The sequence below is a fragment of the Oncorhynchus nerka genome, linkage group LG15 (assembly GCF_034236695.1).
Source record: "Oncorhynchus nerka isolate Pitt River linkage group LG15, Oner_Uvic_2.0, whole genome shotgun sequence".
In the NCBI taxonomy this organism is placed as follows: Eukaryota; Metazoa; Chordata; class Actinopteri; order Salmoniformes; family Salmonidae; genus Oncorhynchus; species Oncorhynchus nerka.
The window spans coordinates 36,457,267-36,478,455 of NC_088410.1; the positions used below are offsets into that span (position 1 = coordinate 36,457,267).

Genomic DNA, 21,189 nt, shown 5'->3' on the forward strand with positions numbered 1-21,189 from the left:
AAATAGAAATAGTAAAGTGAAGGACAGATACGAACAAAAAATACTTAAGTAGTACTACACCACTTGGTGTGTGTGTGTGTGTGTGTGTGTGTGTGTGTGTGTGTGTGTGTGTGTGTGTGTGTGTGTGTGTGTAGAAGATCCTGCTCCTTGGATCAGAGCCTGTTGAATTTGGATTGGGCCAAAGTCGTAAGAACCTCAAGTAGGGCACGAGGGCCCTCTCCACAGAGAGAGAAACAGAAAGGAAGGCACTACGAGGAAGGTAGGGCACGAAGGCCCACTACAGAGGGAAAGACAGAAAGTAAGGCACTGCGAGGAAGGTAGGGCACGAGGGCCCACTACAGAGGGAAAGACAGAAAGTAAGGCACTAAGAGGAAGGTAGGGCACGAGGGCCCACTACAGAGGGAAAGACAGAAAGTAAGGCACTAAGAGGAAGGTAGGGCACGAGGGCCAACTACAGAGGGAAAGACAGAAAGTAAGGCACTACGAGGAAGGTAGGGCACGAAGGCCCACTACAGAGGGAAAGACAGAAAGTAAGGCACTAAGAGGAAGGTAGGGCACGAGGGACAACTACAGAGGGAAAGACAGAAAGTAAGGCACTACGAGGAAGGTAGGGCACGAGGGCCCACTACAGAGGGAAAGACAGAAAGTAAGGCACTACGAGGAAGGTAGGGCACAAGGGCCCACTACAGAGGGAAAGACAGAAAGTAAGGCACTAAGAGGAAGGTAGGGCACGAGGGCCAACTACAGAGGGAAAGACAGAAAGTAAGGCACTACGAGGAAGGTAGGGCACGAGGGCCCACTACAGAGGGAAAGACAGAAAGTAAGGCACTACGAGGAAGGTAGGGCACGAGGGCCCACTACAGAGGGAAAGACAGAAAGTAAGGCACTAAGAGGAAGGTAGGGCACGAGGGCCAACTACAGAGGGAAAGACAGAAAGTAAGGCACTACGAGGAAGGTAGGGCACGAGGGCCCACTACAGAGGGAAAGACAGAAAGTAAGGCACTACGAGGAAGGTAGGGCACGAGGGCCCACTACAGAGGGAAAGACAGAAAGTAAGGCACTACGAGGAAGGTAGGGCACGAAGGCCCACTACAGAGGGAAAGACAGAAAGTAAGGCACTAAGAGGAAGGTAGGGCACGAGGGCCAACTACAGAGGGAAAGACAGAAAGTAAGGCACTACGAGGAAGGTAGGGCACGAGGGCCCACTACAGAGGGAAAGACAGAAAGTAAGGCACTACGAGGAAGGTAGGACACGAGGGCCAACTACAGAGGGAAAGACAGAAAGTAAGGCACTACAAGGAAGGTAGGGCACGAGGGCCCACTAAAGAGGGAAAGACAGAAAGTAAGGCACTACGAGGCAGGTAGGGCACGAGGGCCCACTACAGAGGGAAAGACAGAAAGTAAGGCACTAAGAGGAAGGTAGGGCACACGAGAGCCCTCTACAGAGGGAAAGACAGAAAGTAAGGCACTACGAGGAAGGTAGGGCACACGGGGGCCCTCTACAGAGGGAAAGACAGAAAGTAAGGCACTACGAGGAAGGTAGGGCACGAGGGCCCACTACAGAGGGAAAGACAGAAACGGTCCTAAGACATCCACCTATTAACCTTGGATATACTGCTGTCATTCCCTCCCTTTATTTCTCTCTCCCTCTTCATTTTACTCCTGTGCTCATGCATTAAACCATAATACTTGGGTAGCAATTCAATATATTTTATGGAACAGAGATATTTACGTAGAAATGATATGGTAGAATGGAAATTACACAGTGATAACCTATTAATTACTTGTTTGTTTATTTAAGCTTCACTAAAACAGAAGAAAACATTTAAATGTTAAGATTTAATCCATGGCCTCTTAACGACTAATAGTCATTAGGCCTATACTGTACATCATCAGGTCCCACTGTATTTGAAGTGCATCTTATGAAGGCTTCATAAAGCATTTATCTAGACTTGCACTGCATAAATGGGTCACAAATCATCTAGAACTGTATTTCATGCTTTATAAAATATTAATAAATGCGAGCAAATAAATGGTTATGTCACAGTTATTCCACATAGTGAATCTTTCTAGAGCACGATATATGGTTGCAGATGATTGTTGTGCTTATGAAGCCTATATGAAGGCTTCATGAGATGCACTTCAAATAAAGCGGGACCCATCATCATATAGTCACTACATAGTCACTTGTTAGATACGACTGCATTGTTGGAGCTAGGAGCACCCGCAATTACATCTGCTAAATATGTCTATGTGACCAATACAGTTTGATTTGATTTGATAAGTCATGTGTTAATTATTTTGAGTTAGAAGCTTTGTTATCATTCATATCCAGTCTTAATGCAAACCTGTATTGAGTGATGCACAGTTATGTGGTTCCCCCCTCTATCTGTTCGAAGGAGAGTGGGAAAGAGGGGGATATACAAATCTAATCAAAGTTTATTGGTTACGTACACAGTTTAACAGATGTTATAGCGGGTTCATATGTTACTTGCTCCTAACAATGCAGTTAAATTTCAATCAAGTACAAAGATATTCATAAATGATTTCAAAAAAGTACTGACAAAATAGACGGAGGGGAGGAGGAGTGAAGGGAACGTGATGACGAATTTCTGAGCTACCATGGGTTTCTCGCTAAGACATTCCAGGGTTATCAGAGCCACGGGAAAGAAAAGTGGTTCATGTATTCATATGTGATATGCACACGGATGCTCTCCTGTTGAGCAGAGCTAGGGCCGCGACTGAAACGGCATCCTGTTGCCACGTCGGACACACCCCTGGCCTTCTGATGGTGCTGTCGTCAGGGATCAATAGGTGCTTTCAGGGGATACGGGAACGAAAGGAGGATGCATTCCGTCAGTAAAGAAAAGGGGGATTTATTCATTCATTTCATCTTGTAGAATACCTGACTGGTTTGTCTATTTATTTCATGACGGAGCATGCAGAAATGAAGTCCACTAGAGAAGGGAGATTGATTGGTAGTTGGTTAACCGAGAACTAAATTGCAGTGATTAGATCCACAGGGGTTACCTTTTCCTATATATTTACTTCATTCAGGCATTGTATACACTGCTGGTATAAAAGGCTCACACAAACTATACTAGATTCAAATCAAATCAAATCAAATTTTATTTGTCACATACACATGGTTAGCAGATGTTAATGCGAGTGTAGCGAAATGCTTGTGCTTCTAGTTCCGACAATGCAGTGATAACCAACAAGTAATCTAACTAACAATTCCAAAACTACTGTCTTATACACAGTGTAAGGGGATAAAGAATATGTACATAAGGATATATGAATGAGTGATGGTACAGAGCAGCATACAGTAGATGGTATCGAGTACAGTATATACATATGAGATGAGAATGTAGACAAAGTAAACAAAGTGGCATAGTTAAAGTGGCTAGTGATACATGTATTACATAAGGATGCAGTCGATGATGTAGAGTACAGTATATACGTATGCATATGAGATGAATAATGTAGGGTAAGTAACATTATATAAGGTAGCATTGTTTAAAGTGGCTAGTGATATATTTACAACATTTCCCATCAATTCCCATTATTAAAGTGGCTGGAGTTGGGTCAGTGTCAATGACAGTGTGTTGGCAGCAGCCACTCAATGTTAGTGGTGGCTGTTTAACAGTCTGATGGCCTTGAGATAGAAGCTGTTTTTCAGTCTCTCGGTCCCAGCTTTGATGCACCTGTACTGACCTCGCCTTCTGGATGATAGCGGGGTGAACAGGCAGTGGTTCGGGTGGTTGATGTCCTTGATGATCTTTATGGCCTTCCTGTAACATCGGGTGGTGTAGGTGTCCTCGAGGGCAGGTAGTTTGCCCCCGGTGATGCGTTGTGCAGACCTCACTACCCTCTGGAGAGCCTTACGGTTGAGGGCGGAGCAGTTGCCGTACCAGGCGGTGATACAGCCCGCCAGGATGCTCTCGATTGAGCATCTGTAGAAGTTTGTGAGTGCTTTTGGTGACAAGCCGAATTTCTTCAGCCTCCTGAGGTTGATTATGTATGCTGTCATGACTGTGCTCGGGTTACAGGAGACCACAACCCTACAGATTATCTCTCAACCCCAACAGAGGAGGAGAGATCTAGGGGTCTGAAGATGTGGGGTTTTTATGACCCCTCACGCCCCTGGTAAATCTTAGGCCACAGACAAATTCCTTTGTCCTGTTACTATGGAGATCCAGCCTCAGAACATTAAACACGGAACAATGGTTTCCGTCACCCACAATGGTGGTCATGACGATAGATGGAATATGAAAATATATGTCATTATTGTTTTGTTATTAAAGGTTAATAGATGATGTTATTACGAAAACATTGTAATGTCAACAGTTTACGTAGTATATGTTTGGTGTTTATACATTGTGCGTTGTATGGAAAATGTCCAAATCAAAGAGAATGTTTTGGTAAAGATGAAATGTGAAGTTAGTTGTCTAAAATTGGATTTCAGTCAAATCTAGACCTTGCCTCTTAACTAGGTATGCCCAGAGAATTGCCCTAAAGGCGGTTACGCCCACTTCTGACAAGAGGGTATAAAACCTGTGAGTAAAGAATTTACAGATAAGACTACGTGACCCAAGCTGCAGCCGAGGTCTAAAAAGTCAACGAACCCAAAATGCAACAAAGTTTGAAGACAAAGAATAATAAGCATAGCTGACAAATTCACCCAAATGTATATTTCTCTCGTGTACTTTCTCTTTTTCTCTCTCTTTTAAATCCTCATTTTGGGTAACACGTGCCATAGTGTGTTGGCCCGTTATCTTCTCATGACTCTCAAACCCGCATGCGGGAGCGTAACGTAGCCTCAAACTAATTAGCATAACGCAGCGGACATAAATCTTCCTAGAAAATCTTCCTATTCATGAAAATCACAAATGAAATATATTGAGACACAGCTTAGCCTTTTGTTAATCACACTGTCATCTCAGATTTTCAAAATATGCTTTACAGCCAACGCTAGACAAGCATTTGTGTAAGTTTATCATGGCATAATGCTATGGCTAGGCTCTGCTGGCAGCAGGCAACATTTTCACGAAAATAAGAAAAGCAATCAAATTAAATATTTTACCTTTGAAGAACTTCGGATGTTTTCACTCAGGAGACTCCCAGTTAGATAGCAAATGTTCCTTTTTTTCCCGAAATATTATTTTTGTAGGCGAAATAGCTCCATTTGTTCTTCACGTTTGGCTGAGAAATCGACCGGAAAATGCAGTCACTACAACGGCAAACTTTTTTCCAAATTAGCTTCATAATATCGACAGAAACATGGCAAAGGTTGTTTAGAATCAATCCTCAATGTGTTTTTCACATATCTATTCGATAAAATATTCGTCGGGACAATTGGTTTCTCATAAGAAGCGATTGGAAAAATGGCTACTTGTGTACTTTATGCAAGATTTTCTGCGGGAGCCGTCATGTGACCACTTGCTAAATGTGGTCCCTTACGGCTATTCTTCAACATAAATGCGTAAAAAGATATCACAATGCTTTAGACACCTTGGGGAATACGTAGAAAACGTAAGCTCATTCGTAGCTCATTCACAGCCATATAAGGAGTCATTGGCATGAGGCGATTTCAAAAAATGCGGCACTTCCTGATTGGATTTTTATCTGGGTTTCGCCTGTAACATCAGTTCTATTGCACTCACAGACAATATCTTTGCAGTTTTGGAAACGTCAGAGTGTTTTCTATCCAAAGCTGTCAATTATATGCATAGTCGAGCATCTTTTCGTGACAAAATATCTTGTTTAAAACGGGAACATTTTTTATCAAAAAATGAAAATACTGCCCCTAGAGTCGCAACAGGTTTTAAACTAAGTTCTAATCAATAGCCTAGAATGTGTTTTTGTGTATGTGTACCTTTTATCATCATTTTAGCTTTCTAGTAAATAAATACTCAACTAAGATTGGTGTGGTACGAACTCATTAGTGAGACCCGGGTCCGTGCAGATTCCCGGATTATGCGACGTTCCGAAGGAGATTGTAGAGGTAACTGATTAATTAGCGGCTGTTGTAAAATCGATATTCTGATATTGTTTGAGTTAATTTGGGAAATAGAAACTCAATAAAAACGTATTTTCCCATGGTGCCCCAGGTTAATGAGTTAATAATTGCTTGATTCAGTTAACACATTAACTAATACAACGTCACAACAATGCATTGCAGCAAGCTTCCAAGCCTCCGTCAAAGACTTGCACTTGATGACAACAACAAGCGACTTGTTGGTGGTTTTAGATTAGATATTAATTACAGCTATAAGCAGCAGGGAGTGCTCCAATGTGTCCTAAAGTAGTGCACTACTTTTGACCAGGGTCCTATGTTTAAAGGGAATACTGTGCCATTTGGGATGTAACCCGGGACTCAAACTCATACATGAAGTTAGCCCTGTGTCACAGCAGGCAGCTGAGTTATCACTTCCCCTGACTCCTTCTGATGTCTCTACACCACCATGTTCACACCCAGATCACGTTCCCCTGAACCAATTGAAATGCAATCCATTCACAGGTTTTAGCCGGCTCCTCTATCTCTTTACAATTTTGATCTACAAATTCCACAGACACCCCTACTTTCTTCCAAAGGATGCCTTCTGAGCGCAAAGTTAGGAAAGTTAATTCCAGGGCCAGCTCACAAGTGGATGTACAGCTATTACTGTAGTCTCTCAGATTGATTTCCGTCTGTGTATTATGTCCTGTGTATTGGCACATGGGGCCTGATTGCTTCTATTTTCCTGGGGGACAAATGGAGGGACATGAGGGATAGGAGCTTCATTGTCACAGGGATCCGCTGTGGCTTTTTGCCAATCACTGAAATGCCATAGTGAAGCTCTTCATCACGTTGTGACAGGTGGAGGGACAGGTGTGATTGGAGAATGAGTGAAGGGCTGATGAAGAGGATTGTAATAAACACGGAACTAGAATGATTCTGTTTCTATGGTAATAACTCTGAGCGGGATGTAGGGAGAGACACAGCAAGACACAGCACACAGTTGGCTAATTCAACTTTAATTCGTGGTAGGTGCTCACAGAGACAGGTGTGATTGATGAATAAGTAAAGGGCTGATAAAGAGGACTGTAAGAACTTTGAGATGGCGGTGGGTTGGACCGCAACAGAGCAAACAGTTGTCTAATTCAATCTGCCAGGCATTTTTCCCTCCTAGGCCTTAACCACATGATGGAGAGAAGTCTCACAAAGCCATGATCGGAGCCACAGTGAAGAGTAATGTTGGTGAGAGGGAGGAGGGAGACAGATACTGTGTGTAGGCAAGGGGAAGTAGGTAGTGGAGGTAGATGGAAGGGGGGGGGTTCTGGGGCTGTGAGAGATAGATAGATAGATAACAGTGTGTTTGATCTGGTACCCAGCAAGGTGCCTGTTAATGCTCTTCCCCCGCTGTGAGGACACAGGCGCTGGTCGGCCAACCCTGTGGGGAGTGCAGAAAATCGTTTTGGATGTTTAATCTCTTTGTACGCTTGGTTTAAGGTGTGCTGTTGGTGAACCTTCGTTGTCAAAGACGATATGTTTCATAAGAGAATATGTGGTGTGACTTGAGTCTTACATCCAACCAATGGTCAGTATTCTGCCATCTACCACACCTCTTTTGGGTTAGATCATCGGTTGCCAATTGCGTCATTTAGAATCTATTTACCTATGTTTTACCTATGCATTTACCTAATTTACCTATTTACTTTCATCTCATTTGTGAAGCCAATGCACGTATTTACAGTGCAATTCCATACAGCTGCATTGTAAACTATAGGAACATTTAAAATGGGTCAAGAAGGGATCAAATTGTACTTCATCCAAATCTTTCAGATTTGACAAGTTATTCAATGGCACAAAGTCTGCCTCATGTGAAAGCCAATTGAGTGTTGAATACTGAGTGTGGGGGAACATTTAGTCAGCGGCAGGCTTTCATTAGCATGCATTGCTCTGGGACTTGGATGACTAGTCAAGCTGCTTTCTGGGTAAGAGAACACATCTGCTACACCTGGCATCCTCTTACCAAGTCTTCTGTCAGTGTGCCACCTACACACACACACACACGCACGTGGACACACACACACGCAACCTTGGCACACCTCTACATTCAAGGTGCACAAACTGTGGTTGGACTCGTCTATTCAGACAAGACCATGGCAAAGAAGCCCTTTATGTGAGTGAAACCATTTGCACGTGGCCCGTTGAGAGTAATGATGACGAGACAAGGCTCCTGGCTGTGTCTTTTGGTTCAACTCCAGGACTTTCAGTGGGATTGGATAAGGCTCTGGGCTATTGGAGAAGAACAATGGAGGAGGAACGAAGGCAATAGAATAGTGCAGTGTTCAGAGAAACGCAACTGTAGACGTCTTAACAGTCATCGGACAAGTCACAAATCCAACTTCGATGGTGACCTGCTAACCTAACAGTGGTTCAGCTCGTGGTTCAGTAGACCAGACTAAGTCCAGACTAAGACCACCACAGTACGACCAGAGCGAAAGAGACAGAGCAGCATAGATTAGCATACACACACACCGCCCATATTTTTTAGATGCGGCGCGAGCCTGAGTCACCAGAACTGACGTTAGTTCCCGAAGCGGCAGAGGGTTGTGTGTGTGAGCAACATGTGACCATGCCAATGTAATTCCTTAGCACGTGGGTGTCTGGAGGCCACAGTTTCCCAGGCCTGTGCCCAGCCTCTCCCGACCTACCTGCCAGATTTATATACATGTACAGGACTGTGTGGGACGGCTAATTCGAAAGGATAGCTCCCTTCAACTCAAAGCAGGGTAATATCTAAATCTGCATTTTTATTTGGGAACACACAATTTCACAATGACTTATTTTCTAGAAAATATGAGCCAGATACTGATTCATCTAGACAGGAGGTTTTGATTGAAAGGTAGGGTGAGATGGTTCAACATACCCACTGGGCACAGAAGTCAATTCAACGTGTATTCCATGTTGGTTTCACGGCATTTGAAATGACGTAGGAACAACGTCGATTCAACCATTGTGGCGGTATTGAGAGTGGTTTCACGGTTCTCTACCCTTGTACATCGCGTTCTTATTGTTGTGGCTTTTTCTGGCCAGCAGGGAGGTTTGGGAGTCAGGAGTCAGGGATACAGAGATTACATTGCAGCAGTTATTTATGTATTTATTTTATTTGTTAGGATTAGTCTTGCTTTTAGTGGATTTTCACAGAGAATTACAGAACTGGGGCCAACACACACACACACACACACACACACACCACACACACACACACACACACACACACACACACACTTTTTAAAATATATATACGAAACTCCCTTGATTAATTTTTATGTGCATGCCAATTGTGATCACTTTCCCCCATAAGTACGACAATCTGACTGGTATGATTAATACATTACAGTGTGAAGGACAACATATAATCCTGACATCTGTTCACTGAGAAAAACATATATTAATACACTACAATGCCAATGGACTGCAAGAGTAACTCTATTCAAATGTCTCCTTTAACCGACTATTATATTACTTCAATGAATTATCAGTAAACGGCCATCTATTGTATGGAAATCCACTATAACGCGGTGGTTCTGACTGCATAAAGGACTTCTGACAGCCTCGCCAAAATGCCTCAAGCGTTTGTGGGTGAAGCATCTGTCAGTTTAAAGTCAAACTGACAAAGCCGTGCTGAAATACATCAGACTGTATGGTCATGGTAGAGTATAGAGGGGAAGGATACTGGAGACTGGAGGTTTTATTATCTGAGGTGATGTCAAACTGACAAAGCCGTGCTGAAATACATCAGACTGTATGGTCTGGAGGACTTTTATTATCTGAGGTGATGTCAAACTGTGCATGAGCAGCAAACAAAGGAGAATTTCTGAGTCTTCTGAGACCGGCCGGAGGATTGTATTCTTCTTTACAATCAGGTTAGGAGGACAGTGTTCAAGCATACCCACAATAGGGGGAGGCCTACTGCAGAAAAAAAACATTGTTCTTGCACCTTTCATGAGGTAATCATAGCAGGTTTAGTCAAACAATTCTGACTGACAATTGTAGCTATGTGTGACCTGTACAGCCTTGCAAGACTCAACTGACTGTAAACACATTTTTGCAATAACAACAGCTACAAATGCAAAGAGGAAGTATTTTCCAGTAAACTGCCGAAACAAAATCAAAAACAGGATACTTCCTCCTTCCTCAGCGTTTCCCATCACTCAGCACTCAACTGGCTTCCACGCTATTAATCAGGATATTCATTCCTTCAGTGTAAAAGGGAGGCGGGACGTGCAGACAGACCGACACAGACATGACAGTCTGGATGGGTTACATGTTTAGGTCTGGAGAGATGCCAATGTCTCGTTAATCCAGAAGCCTTTTGATCTCCTCAAGCAGCCTTGACACATCGATTACGTGTCCAAATTATAAGTGTTTCTATACTATGTCATTATTTCCTGTTGTTTCTACCCATAAACCTCTTTAATTCTATGAAACTGGGAAGTAGTTGTTTCACTAGAATTTTTTATTTTTACCATATTACAGTTTTGGTGTAAAAGGGTAAGCATTCCCTCATCTTTTAAAAACAGGTTTTCATACCCGAAAGGTGAAGCCATATCGGGAATGGTGCAAAAGGGTTTTAAAGAACAGTTATGTCGATACGACATAAGTGCATGAGCTGTGAATGGTGAACTTCCCGAGCAGGAAATAGAGACAGGTATTCTGTCACTCAACTGGCGGGAAGGAGCATCAGAGAGTTGATAGAAGTGGAATGTAACACATCTTGTCTCATTTTGTCTCATCTTCAGAGGTTTCCTATACACAGCTGCACTACTAATACCAGAGTGGTGGAGAGAGCAGTGTTCACACAGACACATTCATACACACAAACAAAGGTGAGTAAAGAGTTCATCACAGCCCTTTCTGTGTCCTCACCTGTTTTTACTTGTTCGTCTTTAGGCAAAAGAAAACCTCATTTGTATACAAAATATATTTGCATGTATATTTGTATATGTATATATTCTTATCCCATTCATTTACTTAGATTTATGTGTATTTGGTAGTTGTTGTGGAATTACAAATTAGATATTGCTGCACTGTTGTAACTAGAAGCGCAAGCATTTCGTTACACTTGCAATAACATCTACTGTGTATGTGACCAATACAATTTGAACCACTCTAATTCTAAATGAATGTACAGTTAGTACTACTCTGCCTTCAGAAAGTATTCACACCCCTTCATTTTCTATCCAACTGTTACAGACAGCATTGGAAATGGATGTCAAAGTGAAATAACGTTTTTAGAATGTTTTACAAATTAATTCAAAATGAAGAGCTGAAATGTCTTGAGTCAATAACTATTCAACCCCTTTGTTGTGGCTTAAATAAGTTCAGAAGTAACAATGTGCTTTACAAGTTGTATAATAAGTTACATGGACTCACTTTGTGTGCAACAATAGCGTTTAACATCATTTTTGAACAACTACCTCATCTCTGTACCCCACACATACAATTATCTGTAAGGTCCCTCAGTCATGCAGTGAATTTCTGTAACGTATAAGCAGGGAGTCAGGAAGCAGGTGCAGAAGGTGAGTTTAATAATAATAAACATGAAGAAAATACAAAACAGGAGCAGCGTACTGAACGTCACTAAACCAATACTGCTTGATGACTGAGTATGAAGGGAGATTAATCAGGGTGGTGATGAAGTCCAGGTGTGCTTAACGATGGGGAACAGGTGTGCGCAATGATGGTTGCCAGGTGCGCGCAATGTGGGTTGCCAGGGCCGGTGTAGGAGACGTTGAGCAGTCCGGAGAGAGGAATCTGTCAACAACAACTAGAATAGTGGTAAAACAATCAGAAAGGAGACGATCCGTTACAAAGTTTATGGACAGATGTGACCAAGGCCGCTGATGAGTACATACCGAACATGAGTTGACATAGAGGGCCACGTCCTGGGCCACCAGTATTTATTGGAGAGGGATTGGATGGCGCGGGAGATACCTGGGTGTCCAGCAGCGAGGGATTTGTGTGCCCTTTAGGGCAGGTGGCAGGAGTGGGTTCCCTCTCCAGAGCCCCTCTCCAGAGCTGACGTGGAACCATAGGGTACAGGAAAGCAGGTCCTCTGGCATCCTGGTCCCCAAGAGGTGATTCTCATCTTTGACCAGGAGATGACGGGGTTAGGAAGTTGTAGCCACGGGAGGCTGTGGATGACTTTCTGTACGGGAGTGGTGATGAGGAAGGGAAGGCTTTCCTGGTGCTTGGGAGAGTGGTGCTGTGACATGCGTAATTGTGTCGATCCCAATGGTCGCATATCCAGTGCTTGGACAGGAAAAGGAGAGGGGAGTGGGTATGATGTTAACTTTAGGGACGAGGTGAGGGTCAGGTCAATAAAGTTTCCTGCAATGATGGTTGCCAGGTGTGCGCAATATGGGTTGCCAGGACCAGTGGTTAGTAGACCGGAAACGTTGAGAGCTGGAGAGAGGGAGCAGGAGTAGGAGTGAGAATTTCAAACCTAGATTCAACCACAAAGACCAGGGAGGTTTTCCAAAGCCTTGTAAAGAAGGGAACCTATTGGTACATGGGTGAAAATAAAAAAAGCAGACATTGTATATCCCTTTGAGCATGGTGAAGTTATTAATTACACTTTGGATGGTGTATTAATAAACCCAATCACTATGAAGATACAGGCATTCTTCCTAACTAACTCAGTTGCTGGAGAGGAAGGACACTGCTCAGGGATTTCACCATGAGGCCAGTAGTGACTTTAAAACAGTTACAGATTTTAATAGCTGTGATAGAAGAAAAATTAGGATGGATCAACAACATTTTAGTTACTCCACAATATTATAAAACATGCATCCTGTTTGAAATAAGTCCCTAAAGAAAAACCACAAAAGAAATTGGCATATAAATTCACTTTATGTCCTTAATACAAAGTGTTATGTTTGGAGCAAATCCAACACAACACATCACTGACTACCGCTCTTCATATTTTCAAGCATGGTGGTGGCTGCATCATGTTATGGGTATGCGTGTCATTGGCAAGGACTAGGGAGTGTTTTAGGATAAAAATAAATGGAATAGAGCTAAGCACAAGCAAAATCCTAGCGGAAAAGCTGGTTCAATATGCTTTCCAACAGACACTGGTAGACAAATGCACCTTTCAGCAGGACAATAACCTAAGACACAATGCCAAATATACACCGGAGTTGCTTTCCAAGACGACATTGAATGTTCTTGAGTGGCCTAGTTACAGTTTTGACTTACATCTGCTTGAAAATCTATGGCAAGACATAACAATGGCTATAGAGCAATGATCAACAACAAACTTGACAGAGCTTGAAGAATGATAAAAAATAATAATGTTCCAATATTGTACAATCCAGGTGTGCAAAGCTCTGAGAGACTAACCCAGAAAGACTCACAGCTGTAATCGCTGCCAAAGGTGATTCTAACATGTATTGACTCAGGGGTATGAATAGTTATGTACATTAAATAATTCTCTATTTCATTTTCAATAAATGTGCTAACATTTCTAAAAACATGTTTTCAACTTTGTCATTACTGAGTATCGTGTGTAGATGGGTGAGAAAATAATTATATTGAATCAATTTTGAAGTCAGGCTGTAACACAACAAAATGTGGGATAAGTCAAGAGGTATGAATACTTTCTGAAGGGCACTGTACGTTTGGTAAGCAAAGCTATCAAAGCTCACTCATTCCAATAACTGTTCATTATGTGTTCCAGATATGGTATCGCCCAGCAGTCTCCTGTCTGAAGAGCACTTCCAGTGCGCTATCTGTCTGGATGTGTTTACTGACCCAGTCTCCATCCCGTGTGGACACAACTTCTGCAAGGCCTGTATCAAAGGATACTGGGATAGCACAGATCTGTGCCAGTGTCCCCTGTGTAACAAGATATTCCACAGAAGACCTGAACCAGATGTCAACAGAACACTCAAAGGAGTTGCGGAGCATTTCAAGGGATTGAGAGTGAGAGACAGAGAGGATTCCGCTGCAGAGCCCGGAGAAGTGGTCTGTGATGTCTGCACTGGCAGGAAGCGCAAGGCTCGGAAGTCCTGCCTTATTTGTCTGACCTCGTACTGTGACACTCATCTGGAGCATCATCAGATAGCCCCAGCCCTGAAGAGACACCAACTGATCGACCCTGTAAAGAACCTTGAAGACAAGGTATGTAAGAAACACAACAAACTCCTCGAGCTGTTCTGTCGGACTGACCAGACATGTGTGTGTCAGTTCTGCTCAGAGACTGACCACAAGGCTCACAACAGCATACCTCTGGAAGAAGAATGTGACCAAAGGAAGGCTCAGCTTGGGAAGACAGAGGCAAAAGTGAACCAGATGATTCAGGAGCATCTGCAGAAGGTCAAGGAGATCAAACACTCGGTAGATCTCAGCAAGAGACACACTGAGATGGATATATTTGGCAAAGTGCAGGTTTTCACCACTCTAGTTCACTCCATTGAGAGATTTCAGGCTGAGCTCATTGGTGTGGTTGAGCAGAAGCAAGAAGCTGTGGACAGGTGGGGTGAAGGTCTTATTAAAGAACTGGAGCAAGAAATCACTGAGCTGAAGAGGATAAGCTCTGAGCTGGGGCAGCTCACACACACCGAGGACCATCTCCAACTCCTCCAGAGCTCCCCATCCTGGTGTCTCTCAGTAAAGACCAAGAACTGGTCTGAGATCAGTGTTCAAAGCCACCTGCTCATGGGGTACATGAAAAGAGCTGTATCTCAGCTGGAGGACAAACTGATGAGTAAGGTAAAGAGATTTCATAATGAGATGGAGAATGAGCTGAGGACGTTGTGTGAAGCTAAGACAAAGAAGATTCAGCAGTATGCAATGGATGTGACTCTGGACCCTGATACAGCACATCCGGAACTAATCCTGTCCGTGGATGGGAAACAAGTGAGGTGTGGGGATCAATCACAGAATTTCTTGAGGAACCCAAAGAAGTTTACTTATACATACAGTGTCCTGGGGAAGGAAGGGTTCTCCTCAGGGAAATCTTACTTTGAGGTACAGGTGAAGGGGAAGACTGAATGGGATTTAGGAGTGGCCACTGAGTCGATCAATAGGCAGGGGTGGTTACCACTGAGCCCTGAGGATGGACTCTGGACTTTTGGCCTGGATACAGATAATGACTACGTGCCTAATGATCCCAAAGTACACTACTACCTGAAAAAGAAGCCCCAGAAGGTGGGGGTGTTTGTGGATTATGAGGAAGGTCGGGTCTCCATTTATGATGTGGATGCCACAGCCAGATCTCACATCTGCTCTTTCACTGGCTACAAATTCACTGAGAAACTCTATCCATACTTCCACTGTGGGTATCCTGATGGTAAAAGAAACGTAGCTCCACTGGTCATCTCTCCTGTCAGTCACATGACTGGCCCAGTGCTTGGGGTGTGAGTCGATATATAAACAAATAGTTGCTTGTTTTTTTTTTAGGATGAGGATACAGTGACTTAGTAATTCTGGCCTTCATTCCTGTATATTGTGTGTACTCTGATGTAGCTAATCTCAAGGTATAAATGTATCAATGCAACTGTTTCTCTCATTTTTCTTGTGAAAATAAAGAAAAAGTACTGTTCTTCCCTAAACTGTGTGTGTTGATCTGTCTCTGTATGTTGGATTGATGGCTGAAGGAAAATGCCAAAGGAGAATGGGGAACATCATTCCTGGCATTGCTAATTGAACTGATCCGATCTGGTCTGACGGGAACAGCAAGCAGGTGTGCATTCCCCCGCAAGGCGGGTGGCCCACGGGCTCTGGGGGCCCCAAACCCCTTCTCCCCATATAGCATATGAACATGTCATAAGCCATGGCCAAAATGTTTAGAATTACAGGTAATTAGGTGTAAAACTGCAACATTTTCTCTCAGCCTCATGGAAAAATGTGTAGAATAGCAGTGAATTATCTTTAAAAATGCTTAATTCTCTGAGCCTCATTGTAAAATCAAATCAAATTTTATTTGTCACATGCGCCGAATCCAACAGGTGTAAACCTTACAGTGAAATGCTTACTTACAAGCCCCTAACCGACAGCGTAGTTTAAAAAAATACAGGTAAGAATAAGAGATAAAAGTAACAAGTAATTAAAGAGGAGCAGTAAAAAACAACAATATATAAAGGGGGGTGTCGGTACAGAGTCAATGTGCGGGGGCACCGGTTAGTTGTAGGTAGAGTTCATTAAAAGTGACTATGCATAGATGACAACAGAGAGTGGCAGTGATGGTGAGAGGGGAGTGGGTGGCAATGTGAATAGTCTGGGTAGCCATTTGACTAGATGTTCAGGAGTCTTATGGCTTGGGGGTAGAAGCTGTTTAGAAGCCTCTTGGACCTAGATTCGGCGCTCCGGTACAGCTTGCCGTGTGGTAGCAGAGAGAACAGTCTATGACTAGGGTGGCTAGTGTCTTTGACAACTTTCAGGGCCTTCCTCTGACACCGCCTGGTACAGAGGTCCTGGATGGCAGGAAGCTTGGCCCCAGTTATGTACTGGGCCATTTGCGTTACCCTCTGTAGTGCCTTGCGGTCGGAGGCTGAGCAGTTGCCATACCAGGCAGTGATGCAATCAGGATGCTCTCGATGGTGCAGCTGTAGAACCTTTTGAGGATCTGAGGACCCATGCCAAATATTTTCAGTTGGGGGAATAGGTTTTGTCGTGCACGCTTCACGACTGTCATGGTGTGCTTGGACTATGTTAGTTTGTTGGTGATGTGGACACCAAGGAACTTGAAGCTCTCAACCTGCTCCACTGCAGCTCTGTCGATGAGAATGGGGGCGTGCTCGGTCCTCTTTTTCCTGTAGTCCACACAATCATCTCCTTAGTCTTGATCACGTTGAGGGAGAGGTTGTTGTCCTGGCACCACCCGGCCAGGTCTCTGACCTCCTCTCTATAGGCTGTCTCATTGTTATTGGTGATCAGGCCTACCACTGCTGTGTCATCGGCAAATTTAATGAAGGCGTTGGAGTCGTGCCTGGCCATGCAGTCATGAGTGAACAGGGAGTACAGGAGGGGGCTTGGCAAGCACCCCTGAGGGGCCCCTGTGTTGAGGATCAGCGTGGCAGATGTGTTGTTATCTACCCTTACCACCTGGGTGTGGCCCGTCAGGAAGTCCAGGATCCAGTTGCAGACGGAGGTGTTTAGTCCCAGGGTCTTATTGGGGTCTTATTGATGAGCTATGAGGGCACTATGGTGTTGAACGCTAAGCTGTAGTCAATGAATAGCATTCTCACATAGGTGTTCCTTTTGTCCAGGTGGGAAAGGGCAGTATGGAGTGCAATAGCGACTGCATCATCTGTGGATCTGTTGGGGCGGTATGCCAGATGTAGTGGGTCCAGGGTTTCTAGGATGATGGTGTTGATCTGAGCCATGGCCAGCCTTTTAAAGCACTTCGTGGCTACAGACGTGAGTGCTACGGGTCGGTAGTCATTTAAGCAGGTTACCTTAGTGTTCTTGGGCACAGGCACTATGGTGGTCTGCTTAAAACATGTTGGTATTACAGACTCAGACCGGGAGAGGTTGAAAATGTCAGTGAAGACACTTGCTAGTTAGTCAGCGCATGCTCGCAGTACATGTCCTGGTAATCCGTCTGGCCCTGTGGCCTTGTGAATTTTGACCTGTATGAAGGTCTTACTCACATCGGCTGCGGAGAGCGTGATCACACAGTCTTCCGGTACAGCTGGTGCTCTTATGCATGTTTCAGTGGTATTTGCCTCGAAGCGAGCATAGAAGTAGTTTAGTTCGTCCGGTAGGCTCGTGTCGCTGGGCAGCTCTCGACTGTGCTTCCCTTTGTAGTCTGTAATGGTTTGCAGGCCCTGCCACATCCAACAAGCACCAGAGCCGGTGTAGTGCGACTCGATCTTAGTCCTGTATTGATGCTTTGCCTGTTTGATGGTTCGTCGGAGGGCATAGCGGGATTACTTATAAGCTTTTTGGGTTAGAGTCCCACTCCTTGAAAGCGGCAGCTCTATCCTTTAGCTCAGTGCGGATGCTGCCTGTAGTCCATGGTTTCTGGTTGGGGTATGTACGTACGGTCACTGTTGGGATGACGTCATTGGTGAACTTATTGATGAAGCCAATGACAGATGTGATGTACTCCTCGATGCCATTGGAGAAATCCCGGAAAATATTCCAGTCTGTGCTTGCAAAACAGTCCTGTAGCTTAGCATCTGCTTCATCTGACCACTTTTCTATTGATCTAGTCACTGGTGCTTCCTGCTTTAATTTTAGCTTGTAAGCAGGAATCAGGAGGATAGATGTATGGTTAGATTTGCCAAATACAGGGCGAGGGAGAGCTTTGTATGCACCTCTGTGTGTGGAGTAAAGGTGGTCCAGAGTTATTTTCCCTATGGTTGGACATTTAGCATGTTGATTGAAATTAGCTAAAACTGATTTAAGTTTCCCTGCATTAAACCTCTTGGCACACCGATCCCTTTGGCGGGATAATTTTTGTCAACATCCAGTGAATTGCAGAGCACCAAATTCAAATTAAATTAAAAAATATTTAATTTTCATAAAATCACAAGTGCAATACACCAAATCACAGCTTAACTTGTCGTTAATCCACCCGGCATGTCAGATATCAAAAAGGATTTACGGTGAAAGCAAACCATGTGATTATGTGAGGACAGCTCTCTCAGCAGACAAAACATTACAAACAGCTAGCAGCAAAGTAGATTGGTCACGAAAGTCAGAAAAGCAATAAAATGAATCCTTTACCTTTGATGATCTTCGTGTGTTTGCACTCACGAGACTCCCAGTTACACAATAAATGTTTGTTTTGTTCGATAAAAATATTATTTTTATATCCAAAAACCCCCATTTGGTTGGCGCGTTTTGTTTAGTAATCCCCAGGCTCGTGCAGGTCACCACGTGCAGGCAAAAATTCCAAATAGTATCCGTAAAGTTCGTAGAAACATGTCAAACGTTTTTTATAATCAATCCTCAGGTTGTTTTTACAATAAATAATCTATCATATTTCAACCGGATGGTAGCCTTTTCAATAGGAGAGAGAGAGAAAAGGTCTTGCTCCAGGCGCTCGCGCATGCACAAGTCTGGGGACACCTAGCTATCCACTGACGCGATGTGATCATTCTCGCTCATTTTTCAGAATAAAAGCCTGAAACTATGTCTAAAGACTGTTCACACCATGTGGAAGCCATTGGGAAAGGAATCTGGTTGATATTGAGGGGAGTGGGGGTTTATTAGATCGCCTCCTACTCCAGTGGGCCCTCCCTCCGGGCTCTCTTTCTTCGCCTCCTCTTCACGCAGATCACTGGGGTCGGGGCCTGTTCCTGAGGGAGCCGTATATTCTCCGCCTCTGGCTCGTGAAAGAAGAAAAAGGATTCTGCTGGTCCGTGGTGAGTAATTGCAGTCCTGATGTCTAGAACTAATTTTGGTCATAAGAGACGCTAGAGGCAACATTATGTACAAAAATAGTAAAAAATACAAAGAATATGGCATTAGCCATGAAACTGCACATTTTGGGTTGGGGTGGAACTTGCTCAGAGCTTGGCAAACTGCGATATGCCACTGGACTATTTGGACATGTTTTTGTGATGAGATGCATAGGCTTAAGTGATTTATTTCATGTAGATTGAGAGCTCTTTTTAAAAATAATTGTCACGCACATGATAATCTCAGCTCATATGCATGTGGTACAAACCTGGGTCAAATTTACTTGAGGTGCATTTTAGCCTTCCCGGCACAATGGAACCAATGGGAATAGATTCAAAAGTGCAAACTGGTCACCTGACACATTGAATGTTAGCTAAATCAATCATATCTAAAGTATTTGAAATGCAATAAATATGCAGGTTATGGACACTGATGTGACTTTGTGCCAGGCTTAATGTACCTTCAGAAAATATTGAGACCCCTTGACTTTTTCCACATTTTGTTGTGTTACAGACAGAATTTTAAATGTTTTAACATTCGATTTTCTGTCACTGATTTTCTGTCACACACAATACCCCATAATGTCAAAATGTAATTATGTTAAAAAAAAAAATCTGCAATATCTTGAGTCAATAAGTATTCAACCCGTTTGTTATGGCAAGCCTAAATAAGTTAATGAGTAAAAATGTGCTTAACAAGTTACATAATACGTTGCATGGACACACTCCGTGTGCAATAATAGTGTTTAAAATGCTTTTTGAATGACTACCTCATCTCTGTACCCCACACATACAATTATCTGTAAGGTCCCTCAGTCGAGCAGTGAGTTTCAAACACAGATTCAGCCACAAAGACCAGGAGGGTTTTCCAATGCCTCGCAAAGAAGGGCCCCTGTTGGTAGATGGGTAAAAAAAGCAGGCACTGAATATCCCTTTGAACATGGTGAAGTTATTCATTAGACTTTGGATGGTGCATCACTACACCCAGTCACTACAAAGATACAGGTGTCCTTCCGAAACTGGAGAGGAAAAAAAACACTCAGGGATTTCACCATGAGGCCAATGTTGACGTTAAAACAGTTACAGAGTTTCATGGCTGTGATTGGAGAAAACTGAGGATGAATCAACAACATTGTAGTTACTCCACAATAGTAACTCCACAATAGTAACTACAAGTAACTGCAAAGAATTAACTTCAAGTGTTATGTTATCACTGAGTACCACTCTTCATATCTTCAAGCACGGTGTTGGCAACATCATTTTATGGGTATGCCTGTCATTAGCAAGGACTAGAGAGTTTTTTTAGGATAAAAGAGCTGAGCACATGCTAAATCCAAGAGGCAAACCAGGGGCCTCATTTATAAAATGGACTTACGATCAATTTTGATCTTAGGTATGACTTACGCAGAAAAACATGTATGAGTAGTTATTTATAAATTATTTATAAAACCACACTTTAACGTGGAAATTATCTTATCTCTACGCAAAGTCTAGACTTGACATAAGTGATTTTCCTGCTGGTTATGTAGGGGTATTGCAGTTTGGGACGCATATACGTCCAAGCCTGTAGTGAACTTTGCGGCAGCTTTATGAACAATTTGTTAAGAATGATCCATTAATGGTGTGAGGAAGTAATTGCCAGACGCTAGGTGTTTTGAATTAAAAACAGGATGGATGTCCTATAAATAGTATGTCAAATTAGAAAAAAGTAACCATGGCTGTTCTTGCGTTATTGGAAGACATTGAAAACCGTGATTATGGAAGGGAGAGAGTTTTCAA

The 21,189-nt window shown here is 43.3% G+C and overlaps 1 protein-coding gene across 1 annotated transcript; it reads left to right on the plus strand.

The window, feature by feature from the left end:
• The first annotated feature begins 10,323 nt into the window (after positions 1-10,323).
• Positions 10,324-15,605, plus strand: LOC115143570 (E3 ubiquitin-protein ligase TRIM39-like). Its single transcript, XM_029684071.2, has 2 exons — positions 10,324-10,881; positions 13,737-15,605. Exon 2 carries the CDS (start codon positions 13,739-13,741, stop codon positions 15,419-15,421), a length of 1,683 nt encoding a protein of 560 aa, XP_029539931.1. The 5' UTR covers positions 10,324-10,881; positions 13,737-13,738; the 3' UTR covers positions 15,422-15,605.
• The last annotated feature ends 5,584 nt before the right edge of the window (positions 15,606-21,189 follow it).

Coding starts and splice junctions, on each gene's coding strand:
- LOC115143570 (XM_029684071.2), top strand. CDS start 13,739: ATGGTATCGCCCAGCAGTCTCCTGTCTGAAGAGCACTTCCAGTGCGCT.